General features: G+C 35.1%; 1 protein-coding gene across 1 annotated transcript in view; it reads right to left on the minus strand.

The window, feature by feature from the left end:
* Window positions 1–19450, minus strand: part of LOC102397960 (serine/threonine-protein kinase TNNI3K) — a 331002-nt gene extending 311552 nt beyond the window's left edge. The window contains exons 1-4 of the mRNA XM_045166126.1: window positions 18798–19450; window positions 18086–18194; window positions 4553–4638; window positions 3381–3478 (exon numbers count right to left, since the gene is read on the minus strand). Coding sequence (XP_045022061.1) covers window positions 3381–3478; window positions 4553–4638; window positions 18086–18194; window positions 18798–18837 — 333 coding nt within the window. The 5' untranslated portion in view covers window positions 18838–19450. The remainder of the gene's footprint in view (window positions 1–3380; window positions 3479–4552; window positions 4639–18085; window positions 18195–18797) is intronic.
* Window positions 19451–19825: the final 375 nt, after the last annotated feature.

Below are 19825 nucleotides of genomic sequence, written 5' to 3' on the forward strand. Positions count from 1 at the left end.
TGTCTATGATAGAAAAGTCCTATATCATAAGAATGATGTACACGAATATATACATTTTCAAAAGTCATCAACTATTACACTTAAAATTGTGAGTTTTATTGTATATAAATTATATCTCAATAAATCTGATTCCTTCAAAAAAACAACCAAACAAAAACAAAGAAAGAAAAGTATGGCATCTAACTATTCACATGGCTTTTAAAAGCTAATTATCTTCTCGTCTCTTATTAATGAAAGCAGACATGCCCTCACCTGTGAAAAATACTTAGCTCTGAGGCAGGCCCAGCACTGGAGGATGTATAAGTGAATGTGGCCAATAAAATGATTTGAAAATTAAATTATTCTTTTTGTGAATATTAAGAATAAAATAAATTTCAATTGTAACATTTCTAAAAATCAAAAGAACCATATAACAATTATTGTTCTGTACGCATCAAAAATACTCACATCAAGAAAGGCAAGGCAAATCAGAGAAACTCCTTCAGATGAAAGGAGATTACAGAGACAAGAAAACAAGAAACATATGATTCTGGACAGAATGCTAATACAAAAAATTAATAGCTATAAATGACAGTATTGGAATAGCTGACCAGATTTAAATTTGGAGTACAGATCAGATAAAGAGTATAGTGTCAATTTACATTTTCTGATTTTGATAACTGTATTGTGATTATATAAGTGAATTTCCTTTTTCTTCAGAAATAAAGATGTCAATAGATTTTAGTAGCTATGGGGAATGTTGTCTTCAATTTATTTTCAAATGATTCAGAGAAAGAACAGACTGATGATAGAGATGGGACAAAATGTAAACAATTCATCTGGATAAAGTGTTTCTTGTAATAGTCTAGAAGTCATTTTATTTAAAATAATTGTAAAATAGAATAAAAAATTATATGGGGGAAGAAAACTACAGCCCCAAATGAATCAGAGGTCTACTGCAGTAGTCCAGGGAAGATACAATTAGAACTACATATAATACAACATTAGTATGAATAACTAATTTATATTGTTTCCATATTTACAGTGGAATGGTAAATTTCATTTGTTTTTATCTTTGTTAAAAAATAAGTAATCATGCATTCTATTATGGCTTCTTAAAATTTTTTGCCTACCTTGTGTCCTAAGATTCTAAATTTGTTTAAATTTGTTATTGAAAAGTTGTAGTCCATATATCCTTTGGTAAAATATAAGAAAACAGAAAAACTAGAGTAAGGGAAACTCTAAAAATGGAAATTTAGGTTTCATAAACAGAGGTGGAAGAAATATATTTTCTTAAGATTGTAGTACTAAATCATTCAGAAACCGTTTGGGTGGTTGTGTCATACTGTCTTAGGAAAATGAACTAATATAGAAGACTCTTCCAGACAGTCAGATTCAGCGTTGCACAATACTGACTTGACTGCCCATCTCCAGCTTCCTATTCCTTGGAGCACTTCTACTGTCACATCCTGCCATTTAGCAGAAAAGCTGGTATCAGACACTGTTTCCAATACCCTGAACTCAGTTTTCATTCAAGTTCTGTAGGATGATTCAGTTCAGTTCAGTTCAGTTGCTCAGTCATGTCCAGCTCTTTGCAACCCCATGAACCGCAGCATGCCAGGCCTCCCTGTCCATCACCAACTACTGGAGTCCACCTAAACCCATGTCCATTGAGTCAGTAATGCCATCCCACCATCTCATCTTCTGTCATCCCCTTCTCCTCCTGCCCTCAGTCTTTCCCAACATCAGGGTCTTTTCAAGTGAGTCAGCTCTTCGCATCAGGTGGCCAAAATACTGGAGTTTCAGCTTTAACATCAGTCCTTCCAATGAACACCCAGGACCGATTTCCCTTAGGATGGACTGGTTGGATCTCCTTGCAGTCCAAGGGACTCTCAAGAGTCTTCTCCAACACCACAGTTCAAAAGCATCAATTCTTCTGTGCTCAGCCCTCTTTATAATCCAACTCTCACATCCATATATGATCATTGGAAAAACCATAGCCTTGACTAGACGGACCTTTGTTGACAAAATAATGTCTCTGCTTTTTAATATGCTGTCTAGGTTGGTCATAACTTTCCTCCCAAGGAGTAAGCATCTTTTAATTTCATGGCTGCAATCACCATCTGCAGTGATTTTGGTTTTAAAGACAACTTAGCACTTACTGACACTCTCTTCCAGAAGGAATTGGACAAATTGACTAAGCATTGATTGAGCTTGAAAAAGAATGAAGATTAGAGTATTTGCATGATGAATCACAAGAACATATGTGAATGTGAATCATGGGAATATCAGCTCTCTCCCCACACACCTTTGAGATAAACTCTCTAAAGGTTGGCGGAGGGTTGCAAAACAAAGTGAAAGTGATCCAGATACAAGCAAACAGCTGCCCCATCTCCACCCCCTGCCCCAGCCACTACCACACCTGCACATACAAAACTGAAATAAAATCCTGTTACAGATTCATACGACATTGAGAAAGAACAATATATACAATAAGAGCCAACTGTACTTGATACTAATCATTTGTTGTTGTTCAATCGCTCAGTCATGTCCGACTCTTTGCGACCCCATGGACAGCAGCATGCCAGGCTTCTCTATCTAGATATCCAACTGTAATCTTCAATTTCCTTTTCCATAAAATAAGTACTAACAGGAAACCCACTAAAGTCATTTTAATGTTAAAGAAATAAAGTATATAAAACCTAGTGAGATATTTAGCTTATAATAAGTACAGAATAAGTAGAAGCTTGCTACAGTTGGAAAATGAGCTTTTATGTTTAATTTATATGTTGAATAAATTCATATTTATGACAGTCTCAAGGATCTACCCCAACACTGAGTATCCCAGTTTATCCACTCCACTTTTTTTTTTTTAAAGGTACTGAAATTATATTAAAACCAAGGTCTGATGCAAAGGAAAGAAAAAAAAAAACACAACTGAAGCATAAATATGATAAAAGAAAGAAATTAAAGGGAGCCCTAGAGATATTTGTTTATTAGGAAAATACACAGAAAAATGCAGCTTCAACGTGCTTCTTTCATCCTCAAATGCAGCCTCATCATCTTCTACAATGAGGCAGCTTGGGCTCCTTGGAAGGAGCTCTGGCAAGAAAACCAGGCTGTCAGATCTTAAATTCTGGCTAACCACTAGCTAACCATGTAACCCTGAGATAATAATGTAATTTATTCCCAGGGTTCTTGTGAGAATTAAATGAGATAAAGATGGAAAGCAATAAAGTGAATATGTACTGATGATATCTGCCCAACAAAGAAGTATCTAGAACTCTATCCGGTAACGTAATGTTCTCATCACCCTGCATATTTCCATGATCACTAATTTGAAAAATCAGACAAAAACCAAAGCCCATCATCTTTGGTTCTAATATATAAAACTTGTGTACCTTATAAACTGCCAAATGCAAGGCTGTAAATCCATTTCTTGTCAGTCGAGATGGGCGGAGACCTTTTAACATAAGGGTTCTAATATGTGACTTGTTGCCTTAGAGAGAAAAAAGTTGAGAAAAGTCAAATTGTGGAGATAGACTAAAGGACTTAAAAATCTTTAAGTTAATCTGTAGTGGAATGATAAACATCACACCAATGTATGAAAATGCTAGACTGCTGTTCTGCAGGCCATTTGTTAAGTTTTCAGTTAATCAACAGCCTTACTTATTAGTGAACATTTCTACTACTACATTTATAAAACTTTGTATCAGTGCTGTGTATTTTAATGAATTTATGCTACATTTTTTATTTGGTGCTCTTCTAATAGTACTTTAAAAAGTAAAAACATGAAAACATTCACCCTAGTAAATGATTTAATATTTGTGAAAAAGCTTAGATAGAAATCAGAACATCACTATACCATTAGTTTATTTAGATCAGAGAAATATGGAGGAAATGACTAAGGTTGGAAAGGTGTGTTTACATTTGGGAAGATATGTTGTTTGGGGAGTGGTGATGGGATATATTTAGAGTCAATACTTATACATTAGTTTTCTTTTAAAAACTGAGTCCAAAGCATACTAGCTTGGATTAACAAAAAAAAGTATTCATTTACCAATTCAGTAAATTTACTGAGTACCTACTATATGCCAGGGACCATCCTAGATGCTTGGGATACATTAATGAATGGAACAGAACAAGTTATGAACCAAATTTCACTTAGTCTTCACTTTGACTAATTTTCACTTTGGGATTTTGTCTTTGGCATTTATTACCTTCTATATATTTTACTGCAGATTGTGAACCAATTGCTAGATGATGTTTTGGGGAATTCTTTAAGTGCATCTGAACTTAACCTAATCCCTGACTAGCATGCCTGATACTGAAAAAATGTCTTTAAAAATTTTTCCAAGCATACCTGATTCAAGGTAGGAACACAATGAAACTTAAATTTGGAGCTAAATCAATTGGAATATCTGTCTAGAAGTTAGTTACTTCTTCACCTGAAGCAAAGCAAAATAAAAAACTGAGTACGAATAGAATTCTCTTGTAGACTATCAAGCAGCTCAAATCACTGACCATGTATACATATAACTAGTTTACAGAGTATTGAGTTCCAAGCACTCACCTCCACAAATGCAACATAAATGAAGTAGAGACAGACCATTTTCTGTGCGGTAATTTAAATTGACTTTACTGAAGGCATCATCAGAGCTAAAAAAAAAAAAAAAAAAAAAAATTTACAGATGATTACAAATTTCAGCTTTTAGTTTATCATTTTCTCATTTGAAAAATTATAATATGAATCTTGTTACTACAAATTCAGAAATATGTCTTTTATAGGATTCTTATGTACCTAGAAAAAATAATTTTGATTATACCTCTAGATGAAGAGGGGCTTCCCTAATGGTTCAGCAGTAAAGGATCCGCCTGCCAATGCAGCAGATGTGAATTCAATCCCTGGGATGGGAAGATCCCCTAGAGAAGGTAATGGCAACCCACTCCAGTATTATTGCCATGGACAGAGGACCCCAGTGGGCTACAGTCCACGGGGTAGCAAAGAGTCAGACATGACTTAGTGATCAACAATAACTAGCTGAAGAACAATTAAAATAATGAGAAATAATATTAGAAGTTTGAGATATCAAGTTTAAATTAATGATTCTCATACAAGGTATGTTCTATGTATAATTTGAACTTCTCAGGGCACCCTGATGAATTAAAATTTATGTATAAGTAGAAAACACAGATATTTGAAAGGAAACTCATTTCTCTTACAATCAACACCTTATATAATACTTATGGAGAAATTCAAGAAATTCTCTCCAAAAAGAAAAAAAAAAGTAGCATTAGATAAGATTCTGGAGACAGGAATAGAGTCCCAATGTATTACAAATTCTGCCTGAAGGAAAATTTTCTTATACTCTGACTGGGTCAGATTTCACAGATAAAGAAGGTCTAAACTCTGATAGGGTACTATGATACAGTCCCAGGTGAAAAGAGAAGTAGTGTTACTGATTCAATTAATGAAATCCTTGACTTTGTCTGAACAAAGACCATTGCCCCAGCAGGGCCCTAGAGAGCCATAGGTAGCCTTTGAAAAAAATGTAAAGCTAAAATTCTTGACCTCTTGAGGTCACTGGTACTGCCAGGACATTTTTTCAGTAGATATGAGATCACATCTTTGGCCTCCCAGTTTAATTCCAGGCTGCCTCCTGCCATTTAAATATCCAGCAGCTTTAGTGAGATAGCAAAGTCTTTAGTGAATAAGCCTTCTATTATCATTCGTAAAGTACGTACACTTGAAAGGTACTATGAATTCAGAACATTATTATCAAGGCATCCAGTTAAAAACTTCAAAAGCTATTGAAATTTTAAAACAGAAAAAGAAAAGGTGCTATTCTCCAGAGTGCTGCTAAAAAGAGAAGGCTCTAATTCTAGGGAATGTGAAGGATCTCAGTAAAATGGTTTAATTAGCAACGGCAAGTCCAGTGGTTTGTTTTCAGAGACAGGAGTATATTCCAGAATTTTCCCACCCCCTTAGCCTTCTTGCTTCAACTTCTCAGTAGCAAAATCCATAGACATATTTCCTCATATGGAGAAACATACTTCAACTTACTTTGGAATGCCACACATAGAAGTACAATAAATTCCAAGTCATTTTTACTAATTGTTAATATAGCAAGGAGCCCAGGATTTCATGAAAAATAGTTAAGAATTTAACTTGCTTCTATTTGCACTTTCTCCTACCTCAATGAACAATGCAAAAAAAAAAAAAAAAAAAAGTCAGATGAAAACACCACTATTTAAATTGTCTACCCAAATGAGCCTAATTGTAAATGGTATACCTATTTCATAGTATGAATGGAAATTTTACGAAATAATTTGGTTCTTGGAAATATATGGCTTTAGGCTGAGCTATACATCTAAATTCTGAAAGTTAATTGTATTATAGATGTGTTGGAGATATTTCATTGATAGGTAATCCTAAAAAAAGTGCACTCAGTAGCCCAGACTTGGAAATGCATTCACAGACATCTTCTCTATAATTATGATTTCAAATAACACTGGTTTTCTGAAGCACTGAACTCAACTTTCAAAGCTAGGTAGATTGGACTTTTCTCTTAAAATCTGTAGGAAATTAGTGCCCATAATGGGCTTCCCTGATGGCTCAGATGGTAAAAATCTGCCTGCAATGCAGGAGACCTGGGTTTGATCCCTGGGTGGGGAAGATGCCCTGGAGAAGAGAATGAATGACTCCAGTATTCTTGCCTGGAGAATTCCATGGACAGAGGAGCCTGGCAGGCTACAGTCTATGGGATCTTAAAGAGTCAGACAAGACTGAGAGACTAACATTTTCACTTTCAGTGTCCATAATAAAAAGGAAAAGAAAACTGTAAGTAGCAACTGAAGATTGCTCTGAACTGCTTTGGCTTTTCTTCCTTGGTCCTGTCATCATCCAGCAAAGGAAACACACAATAAGAATACAAGACAGAATACAGAGCATTGGAGTGGGGCAGGAGAGGGAAGCCTTCTGTTAAATGTAAAGAACTATATAAAATCTTCAGCCTAAGAGAGAATGGGAGAAAGTACTTTCTTGTGAGCTAACTATAATGGAATATATGACAAATGCTGAAAGAAGATAGAACTTGAGAGTTCCTCTGGAGTACTAAACCCTTAAGTAAATTAGTTTGTCAGTGTGTATCTCTAATATTATGCAGCAATACCTACCATGTTTTGATGTTTTAAAAGTGGAAGAAATCATTTCAGCAGTGTAAGTATTTAAATCATGGGCCTTGTATATACACCAGGATTGAAATCCTGTTTCTGTTTTTTTAAGTAGTATTTTTTCCCCCTCCAATTAGAGCAAGTTATTTAACCTCCTCAAGCTTCGTTTTCTTTAGTTACAAAATTATTAAAATGATTCATATGACATTGCATTGTGAAGAAAATGAGATTAAGTACTTACTACATTATTTGGTACATGATATGTTATTAAATATTATTTTGATTTTTAGCAAGTTTACTGTGAATATGTGACTTTCCTTTTGTAGTCTAAATCTTGAGAGAATTTTAGTACAGTTTTCAAACTGAGTTTGACCTTCTTTGACCTCTCACATTTGACAACCTGTAAGTTTCCCTATTTTGACTAAGTTCACTGTCGCGACACCTAGCACCTATCAGTGATTCAGAGCAACACTCAGTGAATCACAGTGCAGACTATCACGGTTTTGTGATGCAAGTCCAGCAGCATCATTATTATGGGAAAGGTATTAACACTAAAGCGATTAAAAGAACAACAAAATCCAAAGGAAAAAAGGTTGTGCTGAAAATCATTTTACTGAGAAGATAGACTTAATTGCTTTCTTTTTCCATGATCTAGCTTTGATGATATATTCAATCAGTCTGGCACAGCATCTACTGAACATCAACTGTGTGCTCCACTTCTGTTCTTAATGCTTGTTTCAGGTTGTTTTCAACAGTCTATTTGATAGAAACTACTCACTAATTCCCAGATCATTTAAGTGCATCATTCTTGGGAATATGTGTACTAGATAGAATCCTGCAACTGATCTTAGCATTAATCCTGATCTCTAATGCTCCAAGCCACTTTGCAAAGGAAGTACATATTGAATAAACAGAAAAGTAAAGTGCTAACATCCAGTGTTTTATTTTTTAAAAATACCAAATGAATGTCTATTTACATAAGACTGAAAATATGAATTAATTAGAGACTTTTTATTTACCAATCATTCTTTAACTTATTAAATCGTATACTAGACTTGACCATTCATAAGTGAATCAGTACTAGTGGTGGTCTAGTCGCTAAGTTGTGTCCTACTCTTGCAACTCCATGGGCTGTGACCTGACCCAGGAATCAAACCCGCACATCCTTCCTTACAGGTGTGAATCAGTATACAGTGCTAAATAGCATTCTGTCAAAACTGAGCTGTAGTCTCTTACTTTTGTTTTCCTCTTGAATTCTTGAATTCTACTCTCCCTAAACTCATGCAGCTTCTGTGAATGCCAACAAAATGAATAAGCAGAAAATAGACTCCCACAGTGGCAGTCAAGTGCAATTTTAATAGTAAAATTTTAATCTAAATTTTAATGACTGGAATGTAATTTTTTAATGAGAGTAACTTTGGGGCTATATTTGAATTCTAATTCTTACTTCCCACTTGCTTATAGTCAAATATTTCTGTTTTGACACATGCAATTAAAGTATTCAAGATTTTAAAGCAATCATTCCTGGGATAGATATTTCTTTTTCTCTTCTTCTGCTTCTTCTAAGGAACTGTATATGTCAAATTTGCTGCCAAATGAATATCACTTACATATTCTAATATTCTAAGCTCAATTTATTTTTTAATTCTCCCTTACATTTTTCATCACCTGCCATGCCATACTGTAACTTAACATATCCTAATAAGTTCACAATGCTTGCTGGGGCATGAATGAAGTTCCTAATTATAATGAAGTCACTATTATGAATATACTTCTAATAATAAATTCTGTCCTTAATCATTAAAAATGGTTGTTTTGTGTCCAAAGGTTACTTTCTTTGTTGTAACATAATGAACTCTTTCCTTAGCCTTTATCTTTTATCCTGAAAAGTAGTAGTTTTGTGATCCAATTAAACTTCTTCTCATGATCCCATCCTTTCAAGGAAATATGTGACATGATCACAAATGGAAACTTATTAAAATTTAACATTTGAACACTTGGCAAAGGCAAAATCTAAAGATAGGTAGATACATTTCTTAAATTAATTCATTGGCTGAAATGTAGGTAAAGGCAAAGAAGGTAGAAAGAAGGCCAAATTTTGTTATGGGCCATCTAGTTTCCAAAATTGATCATTTAGGTTTCAAACGGCTGGTTGTAACTTCTTGTGTAGTTTTTAATGGATGCTGCTGATACCCACCCACCCAAAAAACCCTAATAAAAACAGAAAAGTCATCAATAAGACCTATTCCCAGGATGTATATCCAAGAAATACACATAAACGTATTTCTCCAGTATCTCCCAGATCAAGTTTGCAAACTAACACTATGAAGCATATTCATTCTTTCATTTATACATTAAAAAATTATTGAGATATGGTGGTAGATAAAGAAGAGTTGGGGATTCCCTGGTAGCTCCGCTGGTAAAGAATCTGACTGTAATGCAGGATACCCTGGTTTGATTCCTGGGTTGGGAAGATCTGCTGGAGAAGGGATCACCTACCCACTCCAGTATTCTTGGGCTTCCTTAGTGGTTCAGCTGGTAAAGAATCTGCCTGCAATGCGGGAGACCTGGGTTTGATCCCTGGGTTGGGAAGAATCTCTGGAGAAGGGAATGGCTACACACTCCAGGATTCTGGCCTAGAGAATTCCATGGACTGTAAAGTTCATGAGGTTGTAAAGAGTTTTTGACATGTTACTGTATTCCTGGAGCTAAATGATATCAAAGAAAAAAAAAAAAAAAAGGACAGAATGGTATGGACCTAACAGAAGCAGAAGATATTAAGAAGAGGTGGCAAGAATACACAGAAGAGCTATACAAAAAAGATCTTCATGAACTAGATAACCACAATGGTGTCATCATTCACCTAGGGCCAGACATCCTGGAATGCAAAGTTAAGTGGGCCTTAGGAAGCATCACTATGAACAAAGCTAGTGGAGTTGATGGAATTCCAGCTGAGCTATTTCATATCCTAAAAGATGATGCTATGAAACTGCTGCACTCAATATGCCAGCAAATTTGGAAAACTCAGCAGTGGCCATAGGACTGGAAAAGGTGTTTTCATTCCAGTCCCAAAAAAAGGCAATGCCAAAGAAGGTTCAAACTACTGCATAATTGCACTCCTCTCACATGCTAACAAAGTAATGCTCAAAATTCCCCAAGCAAGGCTTCAACAGTACATGAACAGTGAAATTCCAGATGTTCAAGCTGGATTTAGAAAAGGCAGAGGAACAAGAGATCAAATTGCCAACATCCGTTGGATCACAGAAAAAGCAAGAAAGTTCCAGAAAAACATCTACTTCTGCTTTATTGACTATGCCAAAGCCTTTGACTTTGTGGATCGCAACAAACTGTGGAAAATTCTTAAAGAGATGGGAATACCAGACCATCTTACCTGTCTCCTGAGAAATATGCAGGTCAAGAAGCAACAGTTAGAACCGGACATGGGACAAAAGACCGGTCGAAATTGGAAAAGAAGTATGTCAAGGCTAAATATTGTCACCTGGCTTATTTAACTTATATGAGACTACATCATGCAAAATGCTGGGCTGAATGAAGCACAAGCTGGAATCAAAATCACTGGGAGAAATATCAATCACCTCAGATATGCAGATGACACCACCCTTATGGCAGAAAGCGAAGAGGAATTAAAGAGCCTTTTGTATGGTGAAAGAGGAGAGTGAAAAAGTTGGCTTAAAACTCAACACTCAAAAAACAAAGATCATGGCATCTGGTCCCATCACTTCATGGCAAATAGATGAGGAAACAGTGGCAGACTTTATTTTCATGGATTCCACAATTACTGCAGATGGTGACCTCAACCACGAAATTAAAAGACACTTGCTCCTTGAAAGAAAAGTTATGAGCAACCTAGACAGCATATTAAAAAGCAGAGACATTACTTGCCAACTAAGGTCCATAAGGTCAAAGCTGTGGTTTTTCCAGTATCATATATGGATGTGACAGTTGAAACATATAAAAGGCTGAATGCCTAAGAATTGATGCTTTTGAACTATGGTGTTGGAGAAGACTCTTGAGAGGTCCTTGGACTGCAAGGAGATCCAACCAGTCCATCCTAAAGGAGATCAGTCCTGGGTGTTCATTGGAAGGACTGATGTGAAGCTGAAGCTCCAATACTTGGCCACCTGATGAGAAGAACTAAGAACTGACTCATTGGAAAATACCCTGATGCTGGGAAAGATTGAGTGCAGAAGGATAAAGGGATGACAGAGGATGAAATGGTTGTATGGCATCACGACCTTGATGGACATTAGTTTGAGCAATCTCTGGGAGTTTATGATGCACAGAGAAGCCTGGCATGCTGAAGTCCATGGGGTCACAAAGAGTTGGACATGATTGAGCAACTGAAGTGAAATGAAAGTAGTTAAGGAAAATAAAATGGATATAATAAGAATTCTTACCTCATAGGGTTATTTTGAGGTTTAAATGAGTTAGATCTTTTAAGACTTTTGTAAGTACTAGTGCTATAATAATTATTTTTACTAGAGTGTTGAGACTATTGGTATTAATTATTTTAACCTTTTTCTTATTTTGCTTTGCATTTGAGAAGAGGGATAGGAAAGTAGAAAGGGAAGAAGAAGGTAGCATGGGATGGGAGGGAAGATCGGAAGGAGGATAAAATGGAGAAAGCCAGTAAAACTGAGTGAAGTACGAAGTAAAGAGAAAGAGGCAGAGAGAGAGAGAGTGAGTGAGAGTTTGAGATCAAGCTGCTTGAGTGTTTTTGCACAATATTCCTGTAAAACTATTATTCATAACAAGTTTTACTTCATAGTAGTAGTGTTAGTTGTTCAGTCCTGTCCAACTCTTTGCAACTCCATGGACTGTAGCCCACCAGGCTCGTCTGTTCATGGAATTCTCCAGGCAAGAATATTGGAGTGGGTTGCCATTCCCTTCTCCAGGGGATTTTCCTGACTCAGGGATTGAACCCGGGTCTCCTGCATTGTGAGCAGATTCTTTACCATCTGAGCCACCAGGAAACCCCACTAAGTTTTATGTAGACAAGCAAGAAAGTATATAGTGAGGTAAACAGTCTTGGGACAGTGTGAATTCTCTGCTTTTTGGTTTGCGATCTTTTTGTTTGTTTGTTGTTTGTTTTCTGTTTCATTGTTAATTAACACAATGCACTCACCAAACATACCAAATAATCTTTCACTCAATTTTATTAAGATGCAATTTCCTCCCTCAACACTCTACTTAGCGCCCTGATAGAGAATTTCACTCTTTTTAGGCAAGATCAGCCTGTATTGTTTCTGGAGCTATTCATTTTATAACAGCTAAATTTCATAATTGTTTATAGTTCTGAAAAAGTAGATTTAGGGGGGATATTTCATTTGTTGGATAAGTATGGTGGACTGCAGCTGGGCCCAGAGGAACTTTTCAGGAAGAAAAGAAGCAGGAAGATACAACTCAGAAAATGCCTTCATTATTTTTCTTTCCTTTTTTTTTTTTTTAATTCCTCTTAACATTGCAACTGCTTTCTCATGGGATAAACTTTTGACTATTTTTATTTATTAAACCTAATCAATTTCAAAGTGAGACAGTTCACAATTTCAAAGTGTTAATACACTATTGACCAAAGTATATCTATTCAATGTCAAAATAAGGTTAAAAATGAGAAAAAAAATAGGGTTCTTCTGATTATGTTGAAAAGTGATAGCACTGAAAAATTATAACTTCTTTGGGGATCTCTTTATAGATATATTACAGATTAAGCAGGTAAAAAGTAGGCTTGATGATGAAATCAGAAAAACATAGTTCTAAAATTTCTAAAGACTTAAAAATGTTGAAAGAAAACAATTAAATTGGAAGTCTTTCAAAAGTTGCATGTGGAAAGCCAACTTATAAGTGGTTTACCAAGATCGTGGAAGAAGTCCATGTATCACCAAGGGGTGGGAGTGGGATTGTAAATTATATTCCTCCGCTACCACATGTAGCGACAGTACTAATACACAGGACATAGCAAAACTGTACAGTGGCATTGTGAAGGTGAAAAGTTTTCAAATATAATATTATCCATATTTATTTTCCCTCCAGTATGGGATGGGAGAGAAGAACAGAGGGAGGGAAAAAGAGGGAAAGGTAGTGAAAGTGAGTAAGGTACTAAGTTAGAGAGAACTATGTGTAACCTGGTTCAAGCCAGTTTCACTTGATTAACCTCATTTTCTTCAGTTATAAAATGGTAAGTGCAATACATAACCCAGAAAGATGTGAACATAAATAATGATGATTAGTTTTTAACTAACATTTTTGAGTGTTGTCCATGTGACAGTTACGGTGCTCAAAGCACCTTACATGTATACAATTACAATTATATGAGTTCAGTTCAGTTCAGTTGCTCAGTCGTGTCTGACTCTTTGCGACCCCATGAATTGCAGCATGCCAGGCCTCCCTGTTCATCACCAACTCCTGGAGTTCACTCAAACTCACATCCATCGAGTTGATGATGCCATCCAGACATCTCATCCTCTGTCGTCCCCTTCTCCTCCTGCCCCCAATCCCTCCCAGCATCAGAGTCTTTTCCAATGAGTCAACTCTTCACATGAGGTGGCCAAAGTACTGGAGTTTCAGCTTTAGCATCATTCCTTCCAAAGAACACCCAGGGCTGATCTCCTTTAGGATGGACTGGTTGAATCTCCTTGCAGTCCAAGGGACTCTCAAGAGTCTTTAAAATACCTAGGTGCATGCCTGACAAATGGTAGGCATTAAACTGTCAATTTGTTTTCAAGTGATATACAAATAGGTATTACAAATAAATGCAACTATAGATAAAGCTGAATACACAAAGAAGCTGTCTTTAGTGAACATATATATTAATAGCAGTTAATAGACAGACCTGTAAATTGATAACACCAAGTAGTAAGTGTTATTATATTGATAAACACAAAGAACAGAAATGGTGCAGAGGAGGAAATAACCACACAATGTACTTCAGGGTACCACTTTAGTCTTTCCTTCTTCTGCTTCTCTATTTACTCATCTTTTCCAGTCTCTCATCTATTATCTTAAGAAATGTTCAATATTAAGAGTAAATGCAACTTTATTATGGAAGATGAAGGAACATTCAATTTCCATTCCTCTTCTTTCCCATATCAAGTTCCCTTTGCAAAGCTGCTATAAATTAGCATAATCAATCATCTTTTAGCTCTTTTTGTCTTTTTTAAGTTTAGCACTTATATTGCTTTGTATTATGTTGTGAGTGAAAGCTATACTGGAGATTGTATATTTGATGTGACATAAGTCAGTAACTGAACTGAATTCTTGCTTTATGAGGCAGAAAGTCTCTTTTAATGAATGGGATTAGTTGCTATAAAGAAACTTCAACAAATGAAAACAACCAAAAAACTGCAAAAACAAAACAAAACAAAAAAACACCAGACAAACTTATGTTTGCACTAGTGATCCTTCATCTATGACTCTAGTATTAAATGATTCATTTTAGGTACTTGATAGTTTTCCTGCCATCTGCCTGTTCAGAGGAAGCCTGATGTCAAGCAGCATAACAGAGTTGTCCATCACTGAAGCACTCCTTATATTACATAAAGCATGAATCAAAATGAGAAAGAGTCTAAGATTTAACAGCTAAAATGTCCTAGATGCTCAATTAAATATGATCTCATACAATATTTGCTGTCAGTCACTCATTTGTGTCTGACTCTTTGCAATCCCATGGGCTGCAGCCCGTCAGGCTCCTCTGTCCATGTAATTCTGCTTAAACTTAATTACTTTTAAAATTTTGGTGTGTGAGCCAATGGGTAAGACAATTTATAATATATTCTCAATACTCCATTTTTTTCTTTGCTTGTCATCTATCATTTTATTCTAGAGAAAAGAAAAAAAATCTCAGAACTTTGCCTTAGGCAGGACTGACTTTCTCTCCCTCTGATGCTGTTTGCCTTGATAGCAGAGCAGAGGACTCATGTTTTGTTTGTTTGCTTCCTTGTCTCTCTATAGACCATACTAGTTGCCTTGCTTTCTGTTTTCATGTACCTCATCCCTTTATCAATATCACAGAAAGCAGAGTTCTCAGTGCAACTTAGATATTTTTCTAGAAGTGTCGTTTCCAAACCTTAGCTGAAGTATCATTTTTCGTATGCAAAGGTATTACCTGGGAGAGCTTGTTAAAAGTTCAGGTCTCTGGAAATCAGCCCCAGAGATTCTGATTCACTTGATATGGGATAGAATGATGGAATCTAAAATTTTTGTTAGAAAACTGTGGGAGGTCCTTAGCCCTTGGAGAGACATAATTCTAGGCTGTGGGTAATCCTGGCCTCAGCCTCATTATTACTTCTGGATAATGGGACATTTCTACAGCTTCTTTAACAGCTTCAGCACCAGGCTACCAATCTTCCTTTCCTCAAAATGCCCTACCATCTTTGACATCCATTTCGATGAACTTTCTAATACTCTAGTCCGAAAAATGTTCTAATCCCTCTTGATCGCAAGCTTTAAAAGTTATATATCAGATTTTGGCACTATTTTGAATTGTTTCAACATTTTACATTTTTATTTTTGAAGATGTCTTCTTGATGTAAAAAACACTTTATCCTAATTTTATCACTCTTTAACTTTGAATAAACTTGTCAAATTTACTCCTACTTGTCAATAAGGTGTTCAGTCTTTCAAACTGCCCTTATTTATCCAATTAATCATGATAATCAATACCTCCAATTATTCAATGCATACTGTGCATTAGGCCCTGTATTCATAATTTGACATCATTTTTTAAAGTCTTGTGAGGCTGTAATTACATTTTACAGTGTAAATGAGGCTCAAGGAGATAAAGCAATATAACCAAGGATACATTGCTTGTAAATGCTGACTGAAACAGCTAAACACAGTAAAAAAAAAAAACAGCTTTTTTACTCTACTTAGAGAAGATGGCCAAGACATAAAGTTTTCTTGGTTGTAGTAGACTTTCCATGGTACTCATCCATTCTTGCCTACATATACTTACTTAACTCTGCCTTTTATCTGGAATGCTTTATAAAAACCAATGAATAATAAAGACATCAAACTTAATATTTTTTATATTTGGAAACTGTTCTGTTTTTCCTTCCACTTTGTGCTTGTCATAGACTGTCTTCTGTGAGATATCTATATATGTGTTTCCCCTCAACAAGATTGTGAACTCCTGGAACAAGAATCAGGATGTGGTAGGAAAAGCTCTCTCTATGGAGCCGGGTAGACCTCGCTACAAATCATAGTTCCAATACTTGACCAAATGATCTTGACAAGATCCATCGTCTCTACTCCTTAGTTTATTATCCACCAGAATGAATATTTCCTATCACACAGGGTCATGGTGATGATTTAATAATGAATGGTTCATATTCGATGTATCTGGAATATCACCTTGAATATAGCTGGCACAATAAATTCTGAACTATAAGTTATACTGATTCCTGTCTTTCACCTATGCCCCCTACAATACTAATCCGCAAAAAGGAGGTCACATTCATCACATATAGTAGAAATATAGGAGAAAAGTAGGCCAAAACAGGACCTGTAGAAACAGCTACTTATTGTTGATATGATTTGAGAGAAAAAGTACATTTCAAGCTTAATCCTTAGATGGATATGTCTGTTTAAATTAGCCTTGACATATTTGCATAATACTTCCCAAATTAAAAAAAAAATGACAAATAAAGTTGAGGAAAATCTCCAATTTAATCACATCTTATTCAGCATATTTATCTGAGTCAATAAGAACTAGAGGACTTATGATTAAGTTCTATATTCATAGCTTTTTTCCAACAAAATTAATATGTATGCATAAATCTGTTGTACCACAGTGTCAGTCACATCTCTATAGGAATTTCAAATGTTTTCCCCTAAGACCGTATGTGATAATACTTGCAAAAGCCATCCCAGGGTATCTCATCAAAGTGTCAAAATGGATTTAATCATTTTGGGCTAAATAACATAGAGAATTAACTATTTCCCAAACTATAAACTGAATACTTGTGAAGGCCTTATTAAACCACTGACAATTTTATATCAACTATATTATACATGGGTAGTTTTATTTGCCAGTTATGTGAGCTTTGTATGTTTACTGTATCTTAAATTTTTCTTAAAAATATGTCATTTGGTCATTGCTTTATTACCTTTATTTTCCAAGTAAAATGGATAGAGTTCTTTGTTATAAAAGTATTATATGATTAACACAACTATAAGTGAACATGGCTAATTGGCCTTCATGGAACTTTTCCTCAGTCAGGCAGCTAACTCAAATTGACTCTCCAAAATATATTGTTTCTCAATGCCACATTCAATTTCTCCAGAAGGTTGCTAGTGTGTATAAGGGCTCTGCCCCTCTTTTCTGAACATTTTGTGTCTTACAAGGTTGTGACACTATGCCAGATTATTTTTATCTTGTTATCATGGAACAAAACCCAGTGAAAGCCTGAAGCCAATATTACACATTGTTATATGATTGTTCAAGGGCAGAGCGATACTCAGTTTCATTAAGAGACAGCCTTTCAATGTCAAGGGACCAAAGGGTTTGATAAATCTGGAGTTCTCCAGTAGTCCAAAAAGAAAAATGTGGCCAGTATTCCATCACCATTTGAGAAGAGAAGTCTTAGTGTTTGTTGATGGCATGGCTTATAAGAGTGATCTAATTCTAGAGATTATTCAGATCAGCAACAGTTTGTTTTCAAAGGCTAACCTTCAGGTTCCTCTCTCTTAAACTTAAGTGATGGGAAGAGGCAAGGCATATTTTAAGGAGGCAAGATATTTGTATTTTAGGGACTATATGAATGGTCAGGGGCTATATGAAAGGTTAGAATATAACCTTATATTCTAAGGTTAATGTTGAAGGTTATGTGAGTTGCATTTTTAAACATAGGTATAGCTAAAAACTAGATCAACAATGAAGACACATACATAGAAATAATAACTCTGACAACTTTACCCAAATATATGCCTCAGTTCTGTAAGTTCTTTTTCTTTGATCTGCAGATCATCTTCTAATCTTTCTATTACAATAACATAAGATTCACTGACTTTCTTCTTCCATTCATCTAGTAAAGAAAAACAAAAAGGGACTGATTCATAGCTGTGCTTTGCAAAATGTAGACACAGCTCATAACATACAAGTGATTAAAACTCTGTTCTTACTCTGAATTAAACAATACTTAATTTAAATTACTGATTGGGTTTAAAATGCAGATGTTTATATTTAAAAGGCAATCATATAGAATTGTAGTAATTAAAAACCCATTCAATACTGGATAATATATTTATATAGAAGAATATATTTGACTTATTTCATTTGATTTTATTGCATTATAATTATAGCAATCTCTAGTTGCTAGACAAGAGTTTTTAGGTTTTAAGTACTAGATACTTAAGATGTAATCCTAAAATCCCTATATTCAACAGCATTCCAAATTTTTTTCTATAGCATTATACCTAGGAACTAAAACACTATAGTATTATAAGAAATTTTGTTTTTTTTCTAAAGATCTTTCAGAGAAAAAATAATTTGAGTTCAGATAATCTTAACACTTTTGCATAAATTTTGTCTTGTCCTCTTGCAAAAATTAGCAGATATTCCAGCGAAATGTTAACTATATATAATACCTACTGAATTATATTACATTTAAAGATATAGGAATAATTACCAGTACAAGTTTGCGTTGGTCTGGATTTATAATTTCCCATTTGTTAGAAGTTTCTTCTTTTCCCCAGTGCAGTTCCTGAGGTTGCAAGATTCCAAGTTCAAGTGCAGTGACAGTCCAGTTGAAAAATACTTTGATAGTCTGGCTAAAAATAAGCTGACTGCCAAATGGAATGTCATGAACAATTACAAAGAACTAAATAGTTTGTGGTTTCAAGGGTGAAATCATGAAAGGAATTAATCAGTCTATTTAAAAGAACTATAGCAAAGATAAAGAGTAAATGTTTCCATATGATTATTTGCCTCCATCCATTGATTATCTATCCATATGTACCTTGATGGGCATTTCTTTTAATCTAGAAAGTCATTCTGTTACATCTGAGGTTCAGAAAGAGCTATTAAAACTACCTAGATCATCTTTCAGGATCATTTTCTCCTAAGCCAAAGTAAAGATTGTTGGAAAATGGTGACTTGTGATAGAATTTGTCTTGATAGAATATAAATAATGGAAATCAACATCCTATGGCATGCTACTAATAGAAATGAATGTGAATTTGGCCTAAAGCAGAGCTACAAAATTATTTTTCTAGGAAGAAATTCTCAACATAGACCATGATTAATTTATACCACTTGTTGATTATATTGACCATGAGTCACAGATAAGGATCTAAGACAGTGATTTCTACAAATAGCAATTCATAAAATAACAATGACAAGAACAATAAGATTACAGATAATAAGATGGAAAGCTTAGCATGCCAGACACTAGTCTAAGTGTTTTATATGCATTTTGTCATTTATACCTTATACAATCCTGCAAGGTGTATAGTATTCTCATCTTATAGATGAGAAAATCCAGATTTGCTAGCAGGTAGAGGAATCTGAAATAAATTCTGAGTCTATATGATTCTAAAGTCCAAGTTAGATATTACACTTCACAGCGGCTTTTCTCTTTGTACATGCATATTTCTATTGATATAAATGAACTCAGGGTATGATGGAGAATAAATGGGAAACCCAGAGATTTTCAAC

Source organism: Bubalus bubalis, chromosome 6 (assembly GCF_019923935.1).
Source record: "Bubalus bubalis isolate 160015118507 breed Murrah chromosome 6, NDDB_SH_1, whole genome shotgun sequence".
Taxonomy (NCBI): domain Eukaryota; kingdom Metazoa; phylum Chordata; class Mammalia; order Artiodactyla; family Bovidae; genus Bubalus; species Bubalus bubalis.